General features: G+C 30.9%; 3 protein-coding genes across 3 annotated transcripts; all 3 read left to right on the forward strand.

The window, feature by feature from the left end:
- The first annotated feature begins 2932 nt into the window (after nucleotides 1-2932).
- Nucleotides 2933-4442, forward strand: LOC123213316 (expansin-like A1). Its single transcript, XM_044632721.1, has 5 exons — nucleotides 2933-3094; nucleotides 3219-3328; nucleotides 3420-3598; nucleotides 3826-3958; nucleotides 4051-4442. Exons 1-5 carry the CDS (start codon nucleotides 2983-2985, stop codon nucleotides 4294-4296), a joined length of 780 nt encoding a protein of 259 aa, XP_044488656.1. The 5' UTR covers nucleotides 2933-2982; the 3' UTR covers nucleotides 4297-4442.
- Nucleotides 4443-13254: 8812 nt separating this feature from the next.
- On the forward strand, nucleotides 13255-15154 carry LOC123213396 (cytokinin riboside 5'-monophosphate phosphoribohydrolase LOG5-like). The gene is made up of 7 exons (XM_044632827.1): nucleotides 13255-13581; nucleotides 13653-13750; nucleotides 13843-13873; nucleotides 13974-14073; nucleotides 14221-14291; nucleotides 14385-14528; nucleotides 14615-15154. The coding sequence occupies exons 1-7, from the start codon at nucleotides 13459-13461 to the stop codon at nucleotides 14723-14725; spliced, it is 678 nt and encodes a 225-aa protein (XP_044488762.1). The 5' UTR covers nucleotides 13255-13458; the 3' UTR covers nucleotides 14726-15154.
- Nucleotides 15155-23831: 8677 nt separating this feature from the next.
- Nucleotides 23832-25168, forward strand: LOC123213276 (NAC domain-containing protein 6). The gene is made up of 3 exons (XM_044632674.1): nucleotides 23832-24069; nucleotides 24178-24446; nucleotides 24533-25168. Exons 1-3 carry the CDS (start codon nucleotides 23913-23915, stop codon nucleotides 24968-24970), a joined length of 864 nt encoding a protein of 287 aa, XP_044488609.1. The 5' UTR covers nucleotides 23832-23912; the 3' UTR covers nucleotides 24971-25168.
- The last annotated feature ends 1009 nt before the right edge of the window (nucleotides 25169-26177 follow it).

Below are 26177 nucleotides of genomic sequence, written 5' to 3' on the forward strand. Positions count from 1 at the left end.
TTAGCTTCTGTTGTTACAAAAGTACATATTCTTGGTGATTGTGGTTACCAACTGTTTTAAACGCATTTCCCCACCTGGGAAGAGAAATTCTAGAATTTATGATGCTTTTTACTGCCTCGGCCATTTACAAGGTATCATAAAGTTACCACATTGTTTCATCTTCCGTTACCAAAACCTCCCTGTCGTTCACAGCTGTTGCGCATCAAAGTGGATAATAAGCTCCTTGTCAGGTCACTCTAGAAACTGAACTACCAATTAAAAATTGTACTCGTGCATCCTTAACCTTTTTTTAATGAAATGGCAGCATAATTATGCATGAAGTTGCTGTTGCCCCATCATTATCAACAAGCATTATTGGCTCTGCAACACCAATTTCTATTTAATTATTAGAGATGCATGGAGATTTGGTGGACAATAATATTGTATACATAACTTTTGTGCATAAAAAAATTACAAAGAAGTGATGTAATGCTGATATAATATTGATGTGATAAATGCTTTTGATAAATAACATTTACTAAATTAGCGTCACATTAGTCTGTATAATATTTTTATATAGAAAAGTTACGCATACAGCATTATTGTTTGATGGGATATGTATTACCATCAGATACCCAAATTGCTATATCTCGAAAATTAAATCATCATTAATTTTGGTTTAAATCATCAGATACCCAAATTACCATCAGATATTCTCCAGGGGCAGGTAGAGCCTTCAAGACATATGACACTTGGTTTGATTTTGCGTAGACTGTATGGTATGCCATCTGATGCAGGAGATATGCATGGTAGTTACATTGCCTCTGTAGTCGAGACTTTTCAGTTCACAGTGATGGTTAAATTCTACAGAAGTATGCATATACTGATTGATGTCAATTTTGTCAAAAAATGGCAATAAACTTGCGTTCAACATTCAATGACTTGTAGAAAATGTGACTATGCCGTATTTATCGAGACAATGGTCGGCAAGAAAACTTGTACCAATGAGAAGTACACTACAGTATGGAATTCATTGTTGAAGATTATGAACAATAGTAAGTTTTTAGTACATTTCATCCCATAGCTCAAAAGCTCACGTTCACAAACCACAATTATGTAATTGTCTGATTGAGGTAAATTTTAGCGATATTACAATATAAATAAAGAGTGTGCCATGCACAAAAATTATAGCTCATAGTGATCTTTTTCTTCCAAACTAGTAAGAGAATAATTACACCTTAATTATAATTGATATTAGCATGGAAAGTGATTTCATGTTAATAGGAAAAGATAGTGATATCTTTAAAGAAATCGTAAAAATGGTTATAATTGTCAATTCTTATACTTTGTGTTGTGTTAAATATGGAGGCTTTTATTTGTATCCTAAGTCGACCTGCATATTAGCAACATAGCTAATCATTCATTGTCTAGCTTCTTGTTTTCTAATAGCTAGCTGCCTCTTTTGTGTGGAATTAATGCATTTGACCAAGGAGGGTTTTGAGTGCACACAACAACAATGAAATTGAATCTTTAAGAAAAGGTGGGGTTGAACAAGTTGGCATTGTGCTGGCTGATATGGATCAGCTCTTAGTTAGCTAGAAATTCATGATTGGTGGTGTCACCTTTGAACAAAAGTGTTTGGAACCTTGTCCAGGCAGGCAAGCTGTATGCAATAGCTTCAGCTTCAAGTTGGAGAATTCAGTGCACATTGTGGTTTACACCAATGACCCAACTGCAACCTGTTTTCTAGGAAAAAGACAGTCCGAAAGCCTACAAGCTTTAACTTGAAATGAAGAAACCCATCAAAAAAGAAATAATCAGGCTCTTGAAAGGTAGGTAATGGATCCAAAAAAAACCATTTATTCAGCTCCTAACTTCCAATAATAGTAAAATAACAATGCATTTGTTAACAACACCACAATAAAAGAAAGTAAATATACACTGCATGCTAGAATTAACAAACCTGAGAAGGAAAGCATGTCCACAAATTAATTACAAGTTTAGGATAAAGAAAAGACATGACTAGCTGTTGAGTTTTGGTGCCATTCTTGCTTGGAGAGTGGGACTTGTGCAGAATTTGTTCTTATCTTCTACACTAAATAAAAGCAGTCATCATCTTCTTCACCCATCTTATCCAATTCAATTCTTCCTTTCTTTCTTACTGGGACCATACATGTATTCACCTCTAATTAGGCCCACAAATGTCTAACTTTCTGTTAATCTAGAATTATCATATTATTAATATATTAATTAACCTCCCAACCCCCTCCATTATCAAATTAACACAAACCTCCCAGTCAGATTAACAATGTTATCCATAGCTACTTTTGAGTTTCCCTGTCAGCATTCTCAGCAAATTATAATCTTTTAAAAGGTGCTAAAATTAACCCAATCGATTTATTGACTCAACTAAACATCTTTAATCAGACTGAAGCTAAAGAAGCTATTATTAATGGCATGAAATTTCGACAGACTAATTTACATATTCCTGGAAAAGGAAAGGCCTGGTAAAAGCAATTTATATCGATTGTGAAATTGATTATTAGGTATAAAATTTTATCTATTCAATATGATTGATTCGATCGGAAAGAATAATCCAACCTAATGGAGTTTGTCGTTAAAAAAAAAAAACAGCTATAGAACAGAGAGAACACAGGAATGCAAAAGCTGTTTGGAAATAGGCAAAGAGTCGGTGACTGGACCCATCTCAGTCTATGTTCCATCCGCGTTTTCGAATATAAATTTTCTCTTTCCTCTGCGTGTAAGCCTGTTCCGTATTTTACATTATAATTAAACAACTTCAAAAGATTGATATCTAGAAAAAAAAAGTTTTACAACCTGTTTGATTATGCTGACCTGTAGTCCACACTTTTCTACGTGTGAAACGCTTCACTATTATATATATATATATATATATATATATATATATATATATATATATATATCGTTGCTCTCTCTTTTGTTCTCATTTCCCATTCGTATCTATATCTCTTTCTCACAAAGATGGCTCTCTTTCTTTGCTTTCTCTTTTTTTTATTGTCTTCTGCAACTGCTTGTGATCGCTGTGTGCACCAATCCAAGGTTGCTTATTTCTCCAAAGCCTCTGCACTTTCAAGTGAGTTTCTCCTGTTTTGATCATTTATTTATTTAATTTGATTTGTAATTAAATTTGGCATGACCCAGATGCTATTTGATGAGACTTTTGGTGGGTAATTTTAATTTGTTTTGATTTGATGCAGCTGGAGCTTGTGGGTACGGTTCCATGGCAGTAGAAATGAGTGGTGGACACCTTGCAGCTGCTGTTCCTTCCCTTTACAAAGATGGAGCTGGTTGTGGTGCGTGTTTTCAGGTAAATATATACATTACATTTTGTCCATTGTTAATTAATTTTTATTTTAAAAAAATGATTCTAACTTAATTAAATAAACATATTTTGACAGATGAGATGCAAGGACAAAGCTCTATGTAGCACCAAAGGAACCAAAATAATCTTGACCGATCTTCATAAAGATAACAAAACAGACTTTGTTCTAAGCAGTAGAGCTTTCATGGCCATGGCTAAGCAGGGCAAGGGCCAAGACATTTTGAAACTTGGGCTTGTAGACGTGGAATACAAAAGGTAAACAAATATGAACCCCTATTTGGACAGTATAATTTTATATTATGAGCTATAATAGTTTTGTCACGCTCACAATCATAATGCACAGCAAGAAATAATTGTAAACAGTAATCTTGTGGACCATTTTTAAACGTTACATCATTGTTCAACTTACTCCACCTTCTGCCACAATCACATTAATTGCCAGTAACGGTCCAAAACATAATTCACATTTTATATTAACCCAGGGTTCCATGTGAATACAAAAACAAGAATTTGGCTGTTCGGGTGGAAGAATCAAGCAAGAAACCAAATTACTTGGCGATCAAAGTGCTGTATCAGGGTGGTCAGACAGAGATAGTAGGAATGGATGTGGCTCAGGTTGGTAAAAGAAAATCGAGCTTACCATTCACTTTAGGAGAAGTAAATACAATTCTGATGAAGTTGGGTTGTTAAATGTGTGTTTTGTGCAGGTGGGTTCTTCCAACTGGGGATTCATGAGCAGAAGTTCTGGGGCAATTTGGGATACAAGTAGGGTGCCAAATGGGGCATTGCAGTTCAGGTTTGTGGTAACATCTGGGTATGATGGCAAGTGGATTTGGGCACAAAATGTACTTCCTGCTGATTGGAAACCTGGAGTTGTTTATGATTCCGGAATTCAGATTACTGACATTGCTCAAGAGGGCTGCTCTAAGTGTGATGATGGAACCTGGAAATGAGAGGAATTGAATAGTTGTTGCTACTAATTTTGATTTGATTCCTTCGACATATACATAATCGAATATTTTAGAGGATTAGAAAATGAGAGTACAGAGGAACATCATTTATTAATATACTAATATTATATATATTTCAATTTTTTTCATTTTTGGTTTTGACTTTGTTACATATGCTTATTGATGACATAGTTTATGCACCTCCTTTTTATAATAAAATGAAGAAAAATAATAAAATTTTCATTTGGGTATTGCATTGTCTCCTTTGTGTGAGAGACATGTCATGTGACCTTTATTAATTCGGTAACATCATTGAACAAAACATATTATTAATAAATCAGTAATATTTGACCCAATTACCCAATACAAATAAATACTAACTATTTCAAAGCTTAAACTGGCGGAACTAACTTTCAATAATTATAATATTTACAGTGCAATTCCTGGAAAAAATTAAAACTTAAAAATAGGCAGAATGATTATTTCCTCTGAAATAACAATTGTCAAAATCACAATTAAACATTTTAACAATTATAATATTTACAGTAAAATTGACAGAGTATTAGAACTTTCAGATAAAGATCTGAATTCGAATCTTAATTATGCAACGCATTAAATTAAGTGATTAAGTGATTTTAAATAAAAACACATAAAGTCTCAATAACAATACTACGAAAACATATCCAACTCACTAACCACAAGGATTTCAATTCAAAAGTAATCAAGGGCTCAATAATGTTGCATTTTTTTGAAATAAGCTCATTAGGTATAAATAAAATAAAATTTTGTACATTTCAAAACTAAATTTTAAATAACAATAAGAATAAAAAATATCAGGAAAAAACACAAGGTAGATTTAAAAACTTGAACCAAATTACCCAAAAAAACATGAGTAATACTATGTGTATCCACTTTGGATACACAAATGTATACACACTCATATGTGTCATCATATGATTGGTTATCGTTTTATTCTTAATTCAAAATCATTCAATCACATAATGATACATATAAATGTGTATACATTTGTGTACCCAAAGTGAGTACACATAGTTTTATTGAAAAAACATATGCTATTCAATGAGCAGCTAAGGGGATCGTGAGCAAAATTTATTGTGAAAAAAAAAAAAACTTGTGTGTAGTCAATATATATTATATCGTTACATAAAAACTCGTACAGGAAACAAAATAAATAAAACATTACAATTTAAAAATAGATAAAGGGAAAATCGAAAAAGTTTCTAACACATCGAAAAAGACAAGATGAGAAGGGAGTTATCAAGGTTGTTGATACGAGTTAAAGAAAGATAGATCTGTTGAAACTTTAGATGGACACAAAGTAAACGCAAATACTATTAAAGAATTAGTATTTTAAGGTTTGTTTTGTTATATACAATAGTATTTTGTGTTAAATGAAGGACAATTTTATTCCAAATAACAAATTACTCAAATCAAATTGGTATTTGGTATGTTTGCTATTTTAATTGGAAATAAGGGCATTTTGTCCTAAAATTATTATAATTGAAGTTTAAAAAGGGTTTGACAAGTGCTTGTGGGAACTCTGGCCAAGTAGGTTAATTAATGTGTTCTTTGATTCCCATTGAACCTACCATACTACTATTGGTTTGGTTTGGTTTGGTTTCCCACCCTTTTTCTGCCCAAAGGCACAATCACCTCTTCATCTCCATTACAATCTTGACAATATTTGACTGCCAATTTCAAGGTGCGAGAGACATTCATAATTTACCACTTAAGGACATGTCTAGAGGATTTAGTTTTGAATGAAATGAACACAACTATTTTTGAAAATGAGGAATATGACTAGCATTCAAGAGAAGAGAATTTTTGAAAGGTTTTATTATCTTACAATTATCTCGATTCTAATTCTTGTCAGATGTTGATGAAGACTTACATGGTTGTTGGCATATTAATGTCCAAAATGAGAGAGAGATTATTGGAGGATGATATTGAAATAAGCCATAAGCTTGAGATCTTCCTTTCTAACCTTCATCAGCTCCTGAACGATTGTGACAATATTAACAAATGAGATAGGAGAAAGAAATAAAAATTAAAAAAAAGAAAAAGGGATAATTAAGGCAAAAATATAACTGCGATTATTGCAGGTTGAATGAACTTAATGATAACACCCTTCTCACCCATAAGCCTCTTTGCAATCTCAAATCGACATTGACCCAACACAAAACATGAGAAGCCCATCATAGTCAAGGTCTAATTGGATGGGCTCGGCCGTTCTTATCAGGCTGAAAAGTATCCCACCAATTTGACGTCAATCCAAAAAGAGTTGAAGATCAAGAGAAAGGCTTAATAATTTAAATAAGCCTGCCAAATTGAAGTCTAATTCTTAATCTTTCCACACTAGTTCTATCAGCATTTGTAAGTGGTGGTTGCTTCTATCTTAATGTCCAAATACGCTAAACCAACAAAAACTTACTAGAGCTATAACTATTATACTAAATAAATCAGGGTTTCACAAATATTCTATCAGTTTTGTTAACCTTTTGATTAAAAAAATTTTTCGAATGTTGATGGATGAACAAACTCTTCCTACTCATTTTGATATCAATTGTTCAACATGAATCTTGGGGAATTCAAATTCAGAGATCATGTTGTGTACCAAAGCTAGCAAACTCTCTTGAATCTCCATTGAGATTTTATTGGAAGTCTCCTCCTAAGATTAATAAAATTAAAATTAACAATTGACTCTTAAAATTGTTGAATGAATAATTACAATTACATTTGGAATAGAAGACATTATTCTCCCTCAGCTTCTCAGCATTGAAAATAAAATTACAAGTCATACCATACAAAGATCTACAAAAATGAATCTTTATAAGCCTCATTACATCAATCATCAAGAAAATAAAACTCAACGCATCCCAATGTCTAATTGTTATCTTGTTGTAATGTATTAAAATAAGAAAAACACAGCTAGACACTATAACAAATTTCATAAAATGTGACAAAAATTTTTATCTTTAAAGGTAAAAATTTTGTCTTTAAAAGTAAAAAATTCGTTCTTAAAAATCAAATATTTCATTTCTAAATTGAATATTTATTGTAGTGACAGTTTTTAACCAAAGAATTACAAGACACCAATTTGAAGGCTTCCAAAACTATTACAAAGACTCTCGTTATTTAATAATGTCGGGCAAAATGCATGGAGTCTAAATCTGTATCTCTTTAGACTTCTCCTACTAGGACTTGCAAGATGCTATTGCTTTTAAATTAATTTAAGGCAAGTTGGATTCGGCGAAGTTCACGAAGCATACTATATATAATATTGTTCATCATTCATGCAAAATAGTTCAAGGAATTTTATTATAACAAGTCTTCAATGAAAGTTCCAAAAAGCTTGAAGGAAAAGTTAAATGCTGTTGACTCATCTTTGAATGTTGAAATCAATTAAGAAATTGATATGTAGCTGTAACCTGATTGGTTTGGCATGTGCTTCTACATTAGATGCCGAAACATTGTTAAAATATTCAATGAAAAGACACACTTTTTAGCTCAAAATTTGACAATAATTTGAGATGGTAGGTAGTCTCTCTATGGTTTTTTGAGATAAGAATAGGTAGTAATCAATCGGGTAATTTTTATATTTCTTAAGCAAGCCAAAAGGTAGGTAGCCAGACAGATTTAAGTCGCATCTTAGACACAATCAAGTTTAGAAGAAAGACCCCAAGTCAATAAGCTAACTCTTATCATCAAATAATTGCGGAGAGAATACTCAGTGTGTTAGGCAGAATCTTTAATATTTTCTACAACCATAGAATAGAATGTTATTAATTGGTTTGGTAATTAAATTTAAAAATATACCAATATATTCAAACTTGTCAATTGAATGTGATATTTAAGTTTGGAGGTACCTTCAAAAACCCTAATATTGTTTGTTTTGAAAGATTTATGATTAATCAAATATTATCAATACGTAGTTAAGATAAACTCATAGTGCCAAATTCATCTAGAAGATGATTTACGTGGAAGTCACAAAGAAAAATGTGGACATAAAGCGTTTTCCAAAGAGAAAATGCCCCCCACTATATGATCTTAATTAATTTAACTAATTAATCAACCGAAAAAAAAAAAGTGAAATAGCTCAAGCTAGTGCCTTCGATTTTTCAAAAAGAGCATGCTATATAGTGTGGCTAGCTTAGCATAAAATGGTTAAAAAGATTCATTACTTAGTAATTGACTCCCTTTACTTTTTTGCATGAATCAATTATCATGTAGAAGACCTAACTTATAAGATGTTGTGTACTTTCCTAAGCTATTGGAGTTTATTTTTATATCAATAAATTTATGCGTAATTATTTTACTACATAAATTAGTACATATTTGATATATATTATTATATGATTAGATAATTTTAAATTAAAAATAACATAACATTCTATCATATAACGACACATATAAATATTTATTCGTTTATATATTCAAAATAGGTACGTATAATACTGTTATTTTTATATAATTAAAAATTCATATGCTATTCAAATTCAAATCTAAAGACATACTTGATTATTTGATTCAATAGAAACTTATAGGAGAAAGATCTATATAGGGGAAAAAGAATTAATTTTTGAATATTAAAATGAAAAGACGGAAAGGCGGTTTAATTTTGGGATTTTAGTATTTATTTCACCCAAGATTTGCTTAAATGACACCTCTAAGTCTTATTATTTAACTTTAGTAGTAAAGGGGTAAAAAAAGTATCAGAAAAATCAACTAAAGAAAACAATTTCTTCTCAAATAAGACTGATCACCATCTATAGAAGGATTTGAACGGTAGTTGATCATCGACTCTTGCATGTATTGTTAGTTTGACATTATAATATGACTCCTGAAAGATCAACAAAGAGCACCTCCCTTTCATCATAAACTCTAAATTAACCTATCTTACTAATGAAGGAGGTGAGATAGGCAACGAGTAGATTTCTTGCAAGCTAACCAAATCGCGAGGAAGAAAGAGATTTTTAATTTGGATGCTAACTTTGAGCTCAGGTGACGAAATAAGTGGCCAATGTGAAACCCTATTTCGATAGCTTATATTTGGAACTCAATATGAAATCTTAATTTCTAGCAAGACTCATTTGGATAAGGAAAAACTCCAGAGATTAATTTAAAGTGAGATCCTTGCAATGAACCTTTCTTGAATCCTGAACCAAAATCGCCATCAAGAAAGTGAATGACTTTCCCACCTTCCCCACCTTTTTTTTTTCCCCATGATTTAACAAAGTTATTTGGGGCACTGTGAGGGAGGATGGATCAAAATGTCCCATAAAAAAAGTGGGGGTTTCCCTACCTTCTCCACCTCCCTTTATTTTTCATGGATTCCTCCGGTCAACAAACTAATCACAACTCACTAGAATTCAACACGACTCGTGCATGGAAGCTTGATGGAGTGAAGCTGTCTAAAGGAAATCATTTTTTCTTAATCAGTTTGATTATAAATCTAGTGTAATGGTTGTTCTCCACTAAACACAAGAATATAAGAACTTTATATTTCATCTTTGATGTCATAGTTGGAATAATAGGTACATGCTTCTCAGTTTTAATTTATATTAAATTAATGTTACCTAACAATTAGGTTTTTGGTAGGTATTATTAACTTTATAATATTTCAATTTAACGATAATCATTTTAGTGAATAAAATGATAACAATATAATAAACGTTTGAGTCACACACTCATATGTACTAATTGTCCCCATCTCAATCACTTTTTCTCCTCGCGCATCCACAATCATCACTTATATTTGTTGATGACATATCCGTTAATAATATTTTCACCCTAAACTCAAATTTTACGTGTATTATCTTGTGATTCACATTTGATATAACTAAACTTAGAGATTGCCACAAAATCGAAACAACATTGTCCTAGTAATTTACATGCTTAATGATTTTTCTAAATAAGAGCAAAAGGGTGTTTATGTATTTTCATTGATTTTATAGTTAAAGCTAATTGATTTTACTAGCAAGACTTTTGAACGGGTTAAAATTGAAATTTCAAACTTATAGGACGGGAAATGTATATTACAGCAAACCTTGGGCGGAAACAGTCATTTAGCCTTTGTTTTTTAAACAATCCCGAGTGGAGTGCAAACACATCCCAAGAATTAGCAGTGTTAATTTATGCAATGTGTTGGTTAATGATTGGCTAAGCTTGTGGCTAATCAAACATTCTTTCATTGGCACTGCAGTCTAGGAAAATGATTTTTCACAATGCTCCCTATAATTCACTGTAATCACCAAATTGCACCTCTGCCTTCTTTTTTCTTGCACCCGTTAACCATCAACACCCAAAAACTCTTCTTAATTACTTATGCCTCTCGTTGGATCAAATGTCCTTGTGAACTTATTTTATTAATGAACGCAAACATAGGAAATAGATTACAATCAATGAAAGTGAAGTTGAACCTCATTAAATTAATAATGAGAAGAAGAGAGAGCATTTCAATTCTACCATCAAACTACTGGTTCATTAAATTGAAGAAGAGAGAGTTGATGGTGATGGACGGCGGAGGATAATGATTGCGCCGTTCTTCTGAGAACCATTTTCACTTTGCTATTGCGCTACTTTCTTTCTAAATCAAATACTAGGCTACACACACGAAGTAACAGTTCCAGTAGCGTCTATGTTAACGGGCATTAACAACCCAGCAATCACCATCTTCTCCTCTCTCTCTCTGTCACTGCAGTAGCCTTTGTCATTTTACTGTTTGTAAACTGTGGAAAACGTACATTGCCATAGCCTTGGCCACCTTCAAAGACCTAATTATAGCCTTTTGCCACAACTTCCCCACACCGTTTATAAGGAGACATATATATATAAAATGAATTATGGACTTGAATAGTATCTGTATAGTACATGAGACATGGTACCACGAGTTATCACTTTGCAGATCACCCATGCATGCATCATACACCTTTTTTTTCTGTCTTTATTACTAAGCTCAAACCCCAACATGTATCAATTGGAGGATTTATGCAAGTCTTACAGAACAATTTTAATTTACCCTAACCGGCATTACAATAATCTTCTATTACTTATGTTGATGTGATAGATAATATAAATAGTAATCTGATTACCATCTTTACCTTAGGTATTTAAAGATTATCAAGATAATCTTGATTTTATTATAATTATATTAGTATTTATTAATTTTTTGAAACAAAAATAAATCTATTTTTAATTAATATAAAAAATATTTAAAAATAATTATATTCAAGAGCATTTAAGTAAAATAATTTACTAATAATCTTTTATTACCTTTAATCAAACACAATAATTATTTATACCTATCAAATTTTATCAAATATAGTAATCATTTATACCCAATGATCTTTTAAATAATCTATCTTCAAGATAATATTTCTATTTTGATAATAAAATATTATCTAAATCAAATACCCTCTAAATATTATATCATACATTATCAACCTTTAACATGAACCAACCATATTCAGTATATCAAATCTCAGTTGTATAATCATTAAATCAAAATTTTAATTTTAATGTATCTGCTCTAATCCTGCTATGCTTTGTCACCATCAGATAATTTTACAAAGGCAAGATTTTACAACTTTTGGATACATCATACATGCAATTTTTGGTGGGTCCTCATGCAGAATTTGCAGAGTTATCACCTTCTTCAATGTCATTCCTCCTTGCGAAACGTGGAGAAAACAATGAGAGCAAGATATATGTGGAGTAAAAGAATTAAATGGGGTCAGAACTGATCGGCTGCAGTAAACGGAACGGAAACGTGCTAGATGAAGGCTCTCTCTGTCTCTTTTCATTATTCTTTCTACTTCAGCGGATGAAATTCAGCTAAACCACATAGCCTCCATCATAATCCCCCCCTAACCACCCAACTACAAGACAATGACTCATTCCGGACCAAAACTCCACAAGGGTCTCTCTCAACAATAACTAAATCACTGTGCATGTCTTTCATATTCAACTAAATTAAGAGCCGTGTTAGTTTTTCTTCAGCCATCGCTCTCCTTTCTTTCTTTTGATTATTTGCACGCAGAGCCAGCGCCGACCGGATTTCTTAGAAATGAAAGTCTCGTATTTAAGATAAATAATATAATTAAATAATAAATAAGTATAATAAATTATATTTTAATATAAATAAGTTAATTTTATATAATATAAATTTTAACTTTTATATTTACAGGTTTAATGTATCAAAATTAAATAAATAGATTTAATTTGATCTAGATATCAAACGATAATATATCTAACCAAATAATGAGTCTAACAAATAACTTATGATGAATATATTGAAAGAAAAACAATATTATAATTAAATGATAGATAAGTGTGATAGATTAAATTTTAACATAAATTAATAAATTTTGTATAATATAAGTTTCAATCTCTATATTTAAACGAACAATATATTCGATATGATTGAATGTTTATTTACCAAAAATAGTCTCCCACACACCCTTTTGGCACCCTTTTGGCTTGCCTCTATGAATGAGAGATTCATAGACATTTTGCTCATAATCATTTTGTTAAAACCTTTTACTGATAAAATACTTGATGTTCTTATCAAAACGCAAAGCAAATGAAGTAAATAAACTTTTTACACTGCTGAGTTTGAAGGGGAGTTGGAATATATTTATAATATATTATTTTGTACTATAGGATATACTATTTCTTATTATAGAATAATTGATTTTTCTTGTATAGCTTACTACTTTCTTTGTTTTAAGACTCATGCGTAAATTCATGTATCAATACATTTTAAAATATTCAAAAATTATTTGATTCAATTGTGTAATGAAGCTTAATGCTACCGGGTTTCATATGAAAATTTTGATGAATCCGGGATAAAATAAAGACACGTGTCTCGCATGGGTCACGGTGCAGGGTTTATTATGCTGTCTGTCGCTTTGGCCTTTTTGTCTTACTTCATCTCTGTCTACTTTCTAGCTTGATTTTTGAGATTTATATAAATAATAATTTGAGCCAACCTTTCAAGTTCTAACTTCTAATTTATTTTAAAAGAACTTAATTGCTTTTTTAGTCAACAAGGTCAAATATTGTAAACTTGTAGTAGCATATTACCGCCCGTTCCCTTTTATATGCATTAAGAGCAGCCGAGTTGAGCTAAGCCAACCCAAAAGCATGGAAATGGAAGCAAAAGTTGTGAAGAACTCAAGATTCAAGAGGGTCTGTGTGTTTTGTGGAAGCAGTACAGGAAAAAGAAACTGCTACCGTGATGCCGCCATTGACCTAGCTCAAGAGCTGGTACGTACTGTTTTTATTTTCATGTTACACCATTCATGAAACTTCTGGTAATTATATTTGCGTGTGTAAAGGTTGCTAGAAGGTTAGACCTGGTTTACGGAGGAGGTAGTATTGGGTTAATGGGATTCGTATCTCAAGCTGTTCATAATGCTGGTGGAAAAGTTCTTGGGTAAGTAAACTCATAAAGCTATAATTTTTTCAAGCTTTACGTTATGTAATCCCTTATCCAAATGTGTGTTTTGTGGATTTTTTCTTTACTAGGATTATCCCAAGAACTCTGATGAACAAAGAGGTAAGATAAAGAGATCTCATCTGGGTTTTCTTTGAAAAATTTTCAATTTTTTGTTTTTTTTTTTTTTGTTTTCTGGGTTTAAAATTCTACTTTTCATCAGATTATTGGTGAGACGGTTGGAGAAGTAAGGCCGGTAGCTGACATGCATCAAAGGAAAGCAGAAATGGCCCGCCATTCCGATTGTTTTATAGCTCTTCCAGGTAAATTCAAGCCCAACGCTTCATTCTTGTTCTGTCCCCTCAGAATAAATTAATATCAATAATGTGTTTAACTCTTTTATATATATATATATATATATATATATATATATATATATATATATATATATATGTCAACATTGGTTTCAGGTGGATATGGAACTTTGGAGGAGTTATTGGAAGTCATCACATGGGCTCAGCTTGGAATACATGACAAACCTGTAAGTCATCACAAAAGGCCACTTAAAAAGTTTTACTTTTGGTTAAAAACCCTAACTTTGTTTTTGTTTTTGGTTTTAAATAATATTTTGCAGGTGGGTTTGCTTAATGTTGACGGCTATTATAACTACCTTCTTACTTTCATCGACAAAGCCGTTGATGATGGTTTTATCAAGCCTTCTCAGCGCAACATCATTGTCTCTGCACCAAACGCTAAAGAACTTGTTCAAAAGCTTGAGGTTTGTTTGTTTGTTTGTTTGTTTATTATTATGTTTTTCTCTTTGATTGTGTGTAGTTTCTGAGGCACTGTTTTGTTGATTATTAGGAATACGTGCCTGTGCATGATGGAGCCATAGCCAAGGCAATGTGGGAGGTTGAGACACAGCAGCAAGTGGCGTTTAATGCTACAACTTTGCAGACTGAGGTCGCTCTATAAAGAGAGACAGATCAACAGAAGATGAAGATAAAAAGAATTTAAAAAAATTAAAAAGTTAGGGGAAAAGAACTTCAAGTCCTTTGATTTATTATTAATCTCATTTTGGGTCATATACCAACCATGAATGAAACCATAATGGTATGTGAAAGGTTTGAATGACTGCAAGACATTGACAAAATTAAGTGGGTCTTTTTTGTTTGTTAAAAGCAACTTTTTAGAGGAAGAAAAAGCTAGTTTAGATCATTATTATTATTTAGTTTGGTATGATGATTAAGCGTTGCATTTTGGCATCTCCAATTAAGCACAATGATTATTGATGAAATTAAGGGAAAAAAAAGTCCAAAAATTATAAGACTTTAATTCTTTATGCTAATGGAAAAATATGCCTTGCCTCCTCCCTAACTAGAGCCTGCATGGTGGTTTTATTAATTTGCCCCTTTCGTTCTGCCTGTTTTTTAAGGTACTATTTCTGTGTATGATGATTTTTGCAATTGGGGTCACTTTATTGGCAGTGAACTTCGTTTTTTCTAATATTGGTGTCTTATTCTGGGTTTTCATTTGCAATATTTATGTATAAAGTGTCTTGGGTGAGTGTCTTCAGAGAGAGTAGTACTGTTACAGCTCATTACTAGCAGGGACAGGGATTTTTGAACTGTAGCTGGAGTCTGGACGTTGTTTGTTTTGATGCTACTGCAAAAGCAATGTAGATAAAGACAAATGCCGACCTGAAAATTTTGGAACTGAAAAAACTGATGATTCATGCCAAGGCCTTTCTTTTTCTATTGCCATTACATGAATTAGCACACTTGTAGCAGTGAAGCCCCAGCCCGCATGGCATTGTCTCTGCTAATTGCCACTGTGCCATGTTACGACACTTGGGAAACTTTGAAAAAGACCTCGATTTATCATTCATCACGGCTGGTACATATTTATAGAAGCTAATGATAAGTTTTAAGTTATTAAACTTCAGGGAAAACAAACAATTGATGGGGTTTTGAGTATTGTTGTCTCTGCCTGTAAAAGCTAGTTGTAGAAAGCATTTATCCCCCAGAAAAAAGAATAAGCATTATAGAATGTACTGGTTTTGGGACAATGTGAGTACAGAGACTGGTGGGGGACCAGATTAATTTTGTGCCGTTTGTGTATGCCTTTTTGCCTTGTGTTGTCTGGACCCCTTCTCTTTGCCTTAGCTAAGCAATTATGATACACAGAGTGCCGCCCAGAAGACATTAGGTCAACTGGAGGAGCAGTGTAGTTTTAACTGAACCCTGGGGACCAAAACTCCATTTGAAACAAGGAATTTAGTACTAGTAGTAACACCCAGACAGCAATTAATTCCAAGAATGTTATATATAGGAAACTTATAATTTCCCCAGATTACATGAACCTGAATGTGAAACGCATGACCCTTATTTTGTTTCATTAAAACTTCAGAAAAATTGTCACTAGGCCCTATATGGCTCCAAATTCACTCCAGGGATTTTCTCTTATGACACAAAAGCAGTGTTATTCTGTAGTTTAAAGATGGAGAGTGGACTGATGATGAGTCACTGCTGATTTTCATACTAATACAGCAATTCTTGGGGCTCATCAAACTTGAAAGGAAGCAATTTCCATTGCTAAAACAGTGGGAGCCTAACATCTCAAAAAAAGTATGGGAAATGGTACTTTTTACTGATTCAGTGACAAATCTGATAGCAATTTCACTGCTTAAAAAAGCCAGTAATAATGCTGTAACTAACAACTACTACTGATCTGACACTGACGTATCATCTTCTACTGTCTCTTCCTTCCTCAAATACACACATACCTCATTTGTTATGTTAATTGGTCAGAGATATTGGCTCAATTCAAACTGTGACACTTCAAATATCAGCCATCACATAGTTTTCTACTATAGTAAATTTTGGGTTAATCAGGGCTTGATTTGATCCAGTTTTAACATCTAAGTGTTGTATATAAGTTTCAATTCTGACCCAACAAAGGAACTATTGGGTTTTGAAGATCCAACATAATGGGCCATTTGTCCAATGGGACCCTTTTATTGTAGACATGTGGTCCTCATGAAGCTGCAAGGCAAATCAATTTTTCTCTCTTCTTTCTTTTTCTTGGAGGCCATAAGGTCAATCTTCCATAGTTCTTGGCCCTTAAAGCAAGTCTCGGCGAAAAGGATCTATCACAACTTTACCTAGAGAAAAAACGTGCTTGCTGTTAAATGTCACTTCCAATGAAGAAAATCTCAATACAACTTATGCATAATCAATTATAAGATGCATGCATGCATCAAGTTAGGCTCTTGTGACAATCTTCTATTGATTCAATGTATTTTAAAAGTTGTGTGCACGCTCTAAAATACACCTTTTTATCATGTTGGTCATATTTTATCATTTGTAAACACATTCTATCAAATATTTGAACAGAGAATATTATAAACATTTGTTTTTATATGTTTTTTTCATATTAAACGTGTATTAAACGATTATATATAGCACATATTAAATGACTATTTCAATGACATCTAGTTTTGTCCTTTGGCCTAATGGAAATAGAATTGAGACTTTTGATGATAACTACATGGAAAGAATGTGGTTTTGGGTTCTATTAATCTCTGTTAATAAGAGTTGTTAAAAATATGATTTTGTGTTTGTCATTTCAAATGCACGTGAATGTTTACAAGATCAATAAAATTATGTGTATTGATATATTTATATATGTCATTACATGATTAAATATTTTGAATTAAAGATAAAATAATATCTAATTATATATAACACATATAAATATATCTACAAAATAGGTATATATAATATTACTCTTATAAGATATATCTAATTATACATTTTTATATGACACCAAAACTCGGAACCCATTCATATTAGTAGAATCAAAAGGAAATTAAAAGGATTACCTAAAGGACTTGATAGATATTAACGATAATCTTTATTGGTTGGATGATGCTCTTTTTTTTATTTTTATTGTTTGTTTATGTATTTTGTATTGCGGACAATAATTTGAGTCTTCAATTATACTATTTGTTTACAAATTTAGTTTAAATCTTGACTATGTTATGTTAATGTAGTTGAGATTAAATCTTTGTCATGTATTATGTGGGTATTACTAGTACAAAAGATTAATCGAATAATTTAAAATGTTTTATTAATTTTAATCAATGGAAAATATTAAAATTCTTACGAATATCCTTATATTTTTTAAAACGTATTATTTAAAATATATCTTATTAAACTTGTACATATAATTTAACATTTTTTCTTTATCTTAATTTAATAACTATATTTTTACGAACATATTTTTTATTATAGGTTATATCTATAGAATTTTATACCTGTGTTTTTTGTTTCCAAATTTACTACCATATATGTTGATGTAACAACTCTTATTAATTGATTTTATTTATATAATTGCATGAATATCACTCGTATCGATGCAACAATTTTCTTTAGAAACAATATTATGTGTATATATTTTTACAATAAAACTATGTATACCCACTTTGGATACACAAATATGTACACATTTATATATGTCATCATATGATTGGATGATTTTGAATTAAGAATAAAACAATAATCAATCATATGATGACACATATGAGTGTGTATACATTTGTGTACCTAAAGTGGGTACACATAGTATTGCTCATATTTTTAATATATAATTTAAGTATACAAAAATATATCATTATGTGATTGAATATTACTTTATCTCTAATTTAAAATTATTTAATCACATAATAATACATAATCTAGATATTTAAATTATATATATATATATATATATATATATATATATATATATATATATATATATATATATATATATATATAATTTTATTATTATACAATTATATTTATTCCCTGAGTCATTCCCCATCTTAAGATTAAAAAATAGGGTTACGAAAAATTTATAATCATATTAACTATTGGTTTTTAAATTTTCTTTCTAACCATTGAAAACCTTACAGAGTAAAAATAATATTACATGTATTTATTTTTTTATATATAATTTAAATATATAAATAATATATTATTATATAATTAAAAATTATTTTATTTTTAATTTAAAATTATTTAATTATATATAAATATACCGTCTATATACTTAAATTATAAGTAAAAGCATGGATACATCATTTTACTTATTATATTAATCTGGAATGGTTGATAGTTGTTCGTAATCTGGGACCCTTAAAGCTGTAATTGTGGCAGTCAAAATGACGGTGCCAACGCAATTTCACGCCTGAACTTGACCTAACTAAGTGCACGCCGCACGCCCATTACAGCTCCAGTCTCAACTCTCAATTCCCACTGGAGCCGATCTGCCCTTTCTCTTACTCTTGTTCAATTAAAATTTAATAATCTTTGTTCATATTACGATTAATGGGTCTTGATTCAAACTGAGTTGTCTCACAAGAAGCAATCAATCATTATTTGTTTTGATTTTTAACCATCCAACCTATAATAGGATGAGGATTGATGCAGAATGGATGCCTATCTCCATCTTTGACAGCTAAATCTGAACATAATAATATTATACACATTTAATTTTAAGTATTTAATTTAGAGACTATTTAGTTTACAGTGAAAAAAGATTTTATTGGTAATTTATACCCCACGCTCCGTAACCCCAATGTCCATACGAGTTGACTGTGCACTAGCTTCTTGCTAGCCTCGGGGGAACACTGCAATATCACATTGCAATTGAGAGACATGGTAATGACTCTGATACTAAATGATACGAACCTTAGGAGAATACACTTCAAAAGCTAGCTATTGAGATGGAAGAGCCTAAAGTCATATAAACCTCACACTAATTACCATACTTTTCAATGTGGGATCCAAGTCTCAAATCTTGTATTTGAGATCGTAACATCTATTTTTTATTATTTATATTACTTTGTTTGATTTATCAGTAATAAAATATTACAGTAATATTCTATTATCAATAGTGATATAGTTAGTACTCTAATTACCACTTCCATATTAGATATTAAAAAATTATCAAGATAATTTTTATTTTATTATAATTTTATTTTATTTATTAATTTTTTAAAACTAAAATACGCTCACTTTTAATCAATATAACAAGTAATATAAAATATATTTTAAAATAATTACATATAAAAACATTTAAATAAAATTATATCATAGTATTATTTTATTACCTCCAATCAAACATAATAATTATTTATACCTATCAAATTTTATCAAATATAATAATTTTTATATTTAGTAATATTTTAATTAATCTATATTTAAAGTAATTTTTCAATTTCGATAATAAAATATTATTCAAATCAAATATCTCATTATTAGTATCAACATAATATGTCATAATATAATTATATATTTCCTTATTATTAATTTAAAATCATCTAATTAAATATTTAAAACTAAATACACATATAAAAATAGTGTTAGGTCTAAAAGCGATAATTCTTATTAAAACATTATAAAGATTTTTCTCGTACTAGTATTTGAATGAATTGTTATTTATGGTATATTGACTATCATATTGAATGTTTCCGATTAATATATTACAATGTATTGTATACCAATACCATTTCCTATGATATAAATATTAAATATATGATACTGGATAAATCTTCTAACTTATTATTTTTTCTTTTCATATTTCATACAACGATCCATTATTTATAGGTAAAACTTTTTACTATTATAGATATTTAAATTCAAAGTTCTGAGTGTATAACATTTTCGATGATAATTCAAAGACGATATTCAATATCAATACTATCTTAATACTCAATCGCGTAAATTTAAGATAAAAAATAATAAGTGTGTTGTGATTCGACCGTAAGTTCATAAAAATGAATATCTCACCAACCATTTTTATTTTTTTTTAAATAATCTTAGTTTTTTACTTTGATGATGAATTAGAAATTCAAACAAAGGGCAATAGTTCATTAAACAATTCATACTACTATCAAAACAAGAAATCTTTTGATAATGATATAAATTGGGTTAAAATATGATTAGGGTAATGTTCTTTTATTATAAACTTAGCTTTCACTACTGTCTCTAAAAGGGCAACCGTGTTAGATTGAGTACCATTCATTAAGCTTTTGGTGAAAAAAAAATTGCCTAGTTCATGAAGATTCCAGGAAATTTCATGGAAACTTGCTTGAAATTCTCTATAGTATTACTTCAATATATAAAACCAAATTAAAAAATCAACTTGATCAATATATAACAAGGGTTTATCAAGATTAACTTTTCTAGTAAAAGTTTACCAAAACAAGGGTTTATCAAGATTAACTTTTCTAGTAAAAGTTTACCAAATCACAAAGTTAAGATCTTTGACACCGAAGAATTTTACATGTGGATGTAAAAGAAATTTAAATACAAATTATAATATGAATGGTCTAAAAAATTGAACGCATGAAATTAATATACTATTTTTTTTTTTTTTTGCAAATTGAAATTAATCAATAATGTGAGTGTAAATTGTGTCTTTTTTAGTAAATTTCTTGTTTTAAATATAAAAGAAATCAACTCAAACCTAAATGACAGTTTTCATTTTTCAACTTTAAAAACAATAATTTCCCATTCTTGTGTCAATTTAGTTAAATAATATTTCCGTTAGTTTATAAAATCATATAATATGATTAACATCAATTATACCTTTAAAAATTAACTGTATACTTTTTTTTTTCTTTCCTTTTTTTCTCCCATTTCCATTAACTTTTCCAAGAACTCAAAAACTTTTCCTCCTCTTTTGTTATTCTCTTCCTTCTTCTCGTGTTCTGTCTATGCCAAGTCTAGGGGGATACACTTCACCTTTACAAAAAATGTTCATAAGAGAATTGTAACATTGATATTCAACTAGTTTTGAGGAAATCCCTCATCAGGGCCTAATGGGAGTCAAACCTTAAGAAAGTTAATTGGGTATGTGTAAGTATAGGCGACACATGTGAGAGGAATTTAAGACTAAATCTATAGGTTGAGCTTTAAGAGTGTCTACATTAGATGGTAGCTCTATTAAAGTCATCATGGGGATGATCCCATTTTGTTAGATGAGACAACAATTACTAGAACTTACACTTGTTATAAGGAAGCATAGTCGATGAGGGCATCAACATTCATCAGTGGGGGAGAAATATCACGAGCTTGCCTTTCACTAGGAAACTTGTCATAACATTAGTCTGATCTCTTGCTCCGATGTTAGACTCTTTTCATCGACAGATGTCCCATGTCATCTTTTGTGAACAACTATGCCCAAGGTGGTTGGATTGTTATGTGTGTAGAGTTGTTTGCTTTGACAGTGGCAGAGTTTTGGTGGTAGTGTGTGAATGAAGATAAAGGTGAAAGAAAGAATAATCTATTTTTCACTTTGGACAATTTATAGTTTACATTCACTTTTTTGGTCATTTAAATGTTATTTTAAAATATAATAAAAAAAATTATATATAGAAAAAATGACATATTATTACATTATCAAGTGATTTTAAATTAAAAATAAAAAAAATATTTAATTATATAATAAAATATCGTTACATGTTATTTATAAATATATTACTATTTAAAGTAAAAAAATAAATAAATTCATCAAATTAATTATTAAACTTCACTAACTATAAAAAAAATAATTTTATTTTATCTATGTTTATCTTAAATTTTAACAGAATTTGATTGAGAAATTGCCGTTTTAACGATCAGGAGTGGCATGGAGGATACTTAAAAAATTAAAAAAAAAAAACTAGGAAACAGTTGCTTTGCCTATTAGAAATTAGAGAGGATACCGGAATCCTTAAGAAAGCCTATGGTTTACCCTAGATAGAAAGACTTCATGGTAGCGTCCTCGGAGAAGACTTCCAAGTCAAACCACTAAAATGAGGAATCTCTTTAAACCATAGATATTATATTAAAAATAATTGCTGACAACGCGGAGTTTGCTTTTGAAATTTTGTGTGCTTTTGATAGTTATCACTTTACCGAAGACTTTGTGGAATATAAACAAATTGACCCAACATAGAAAATTTGATTTGATGGATACATCTTCAGACTTGAGTGATTGATTTATGCAATTTTTCCATACTGAATTAATTTGATTACTCCAATAAGCTCCCGTCCCGGCATGATTAACAATCTTCATCATAAAAACAAAAAAATTCCATGAATTTCTAAAGCTTTCTCAAAGAACAATTTAAAGAGTATTTCGCTGTTTCTCCTGCAATTACCTGGTGGTGTTTCTTGGAAGCCCGCAATTGCCTGGTGGTGTTTCTTGGAAGCTGAAGAATCGGTGAATGATAAAAAAATTTAATTTTTTGTCTTTGAAAAATTTTAATGATAAAAAAATCTCATCGTCATATATTGTTATAATTTCTTTCGATAGAAATATTTTTAACAGAAAAAACTATAACGGTAAATAATAATAAGATTTTTCCGGTTATTAAATTTTGGTTAAACGGGATAATAAATTATTGGTCCTTAAAACCATAGAAATACCGGATATTGATCTGTTATATTTTTCTTACAGTGAAGTTTGTTTTCTGTTTCTTTCCTTGTTTCTTTGAGTGAAGTTGTGTTAAATTTCCTGACAAAAACACTGGCGTCTCTACTGTATTGATGAAACTCAATACTCAGCCAAAGAATTGAAAAAAATAAAACGAAGAACACTGCGCGTTGTTATGACCATTTCAACCGAAACAGTAATAGACTTGACGGGCTTTTTTAGTATTCGGTGGACTAGATGAATGGCTGACCATCTATTCTATTTGTTTGAAACTTGAAATTGCAGTATAGTTCATTGTTCAACAATATGAGCGATCAAACTGTCTGTATGGTAGAATTTTACTCGGATGGAAAATCCTTCATTGCCCGAAATTTCCAAGTAAAAGTCCAAAAATTGAAGAAAACGTGTTGGTGTCTGCATCACTAGCCACAGATAAACAATTTTGTGGATTTTTTTGGTGCCATTAACGCGTGGGTTCCACTATTTTTTTAATTTTTAGTCTTTTTCAATCTTGCAATTTTTAAGAGACTTTTGATTCCATGTTCCCCACAGTTTCATGACTTGGTCCAGCTGTCTTTTTCTTCTTATTTCTCTCTAACTTATAAATAATACCCCTTCTCTGTGTGTGTTAACATACGGCAACAGCACTTTCACTTTTCACACAACCTTAAACAAATTTCCTGTTGATTATATCATGACATCAGAGCTTAAACTTCCAGGCTTCAGATTCCACCCTACTGAAGATGAACTCCTCAATTTTTATCTCAAGAACATGGTGTTCGGGAAAAAACTACATTATGATATTATCGGTTTGCTGAACATTTATCACCACGATCCTTGGGACTTACCAGGTGAATACATATATGCATAGACATATATATTTATATTTATATTTATATTTATCATGCAACTTGATTAGGCTTGGAGTCAATTGTTTTGATGGTTTAATTTGTTTTCAGGATTGTCGAAGGTTGGCGAGAGAGAGTGGTATTTCTTTGTCCCAAGAGACAGGAAACATGGAAGTGGAGGGAGGCCTAACAGGACGACTGAACATGGATTCTGGAAAGCCACTGGCTCTGACAGGAAAATTGTGAGCTCATCCGGTCCAAAAAGCATTATTGGCCTTCGAAAAACTCTTGTTTTTTATAAAGGGAGAGCTCCTAAAGGACAGAAGACCGACTGGGTTATGAACGAGTATCGGCTCCCTGATAGTTGCCCTCTGCCGAAGGTAAATATTATTTACAGCAAATTGTAAGACTGTTTTTAATTTCTGTCTCAAAAAGATGTTTATTTTTGTATGCATGTGCAATGTAGGACATTGTGTTATGTAAGATATACAGGAAAGCAACTTCCTTGAAAGTCCTGGAGCAAAGGGCAATGGAAGAAGAGATGAAGACAATTCAAACATCACCTTCTCCACCATCATCGTTTGAGACAATCTCTTTTTGTGGGCAACAAGAAGATCAACTAATGCCAACGATAGATATATCTCAACCCCATATGATCCTCAAGCAAGAACAAGAAGTGATCATGGTAGAAGAAAGTTTGGATGAAAAAGTAGTAAAAGATGAGAAAAAAGGGTCTTCAATGTCTTTGCAATTACCACCAGGGAAGACAGAATTGCTAGAGCTCCAAGTTCCAAAAATGAACATGGACTGGAGTCAAGACCCAGTTTGGAGTCAACTCAGTCCCTGGCTTCAAAATTTGACCCAAAATTTGACCCCTAATTGTGCTAACATTCTCAACTTCTAAAGCCTAATAGTATGTTGCCAAGAATTAAGTAACTTGCGTGATGTTGTACATATAGCTTGATTTCTTCGAATCCTGCTTATTATCTGTAATTTTGTTGTTAATTTATGTTGCTCGTTAAAGATGTCCGAACTGAGCACTAATTGTGCACTGTTTTGATTTGATGATATTGACGTAGATGGGATTCTACGTTTCAATTAATGTGCTTGATAATCTTCGTTAGTTATTTTTTGTTCTGTGTTACTGTGATGATTTTGATTGATTTCCCAGGCTGTGAATTGTAGATACTGAAGAAGTCAGCATGCAAATTAAATTCTGCGTATTGAATGTCAACAATGGAATTTTATATATGTTTTGATTTAAAGTGCTTTAAATATATATATATATATATATATATATATATATGAGATAATTTAAAATGGTTTAACAACTGGAGTATTACTTTTAATAATATATATTTATATTTTAGAATCAATTTAGAAGAAAGATTTATCCCCATTATTGTTAGGAATTTGTTTAGAATAAAGAGCAAAGTGATTTTGTTTTTGGTGGGTAAGTATATTATAAACTAAACAAACCGAAACCTCGAGCGAAGAGCTGAAGAACAAACAAAACTCAGCATAGCAGAGTACCCCAGGCAGCAAGACAACAATAATGCTCACAAGCTTAACCTATAAGTATGAACACTTAAACATGCCTTCTTTTGAAAGTCTATCTAAGTTATTACACGAATAGAATTCGAGAGAATGATCCTACAAAGTTGTCCAATATCCAACACCTAAAAGACAAGCTTGAGACCCTTGAGAAAATAATAAACAGAGAGATCAAATTATATTCATCAAAATAAAATCAAACAGAACGTAAAAAAATTAATTGTTTTAGTTTGAATCGTTATCGAAGAAAAGATTACAAACTGCCTAAATCATACATGGAAGCATGAAAAGCACTTGTGGATTGTCCAAACAGAGCAAAATGATATTGATGTGAAGCAAATTGATTGTTATAATTCATTAGTAAAATGAATTATTTGATCTTCTTTCTCTATAGTTTTAACCCGATTTTAATTTGTGGCAATTTGAGACCCACTAAACAAATTATTTTGCGAAGGTTTAATCATAATATATATTTTGATAGCAATGACTACTCTTATGCAGTCAAATTGAGCAAACAATCAATTCTTAAAGTATAGTCAAACACAATGATCAATGGA

The sequence above is a fragment of the Mangifera indica genome, chromosome 4 (assembly GCF_011075055.1).
Source record: "Mangifera indica cultivar Alphonso chromosome 4, CATAS_Mindica_2.1, whole genome shotgun sequence".
NCBI classification, from domain to species: domain Eukaryota; kingdom Viridiplantae; phylum Streptophyta; class Magnoliopsida; order Sapindales; family Anacardiaceae; genus Mangifera; species Mangifera indica.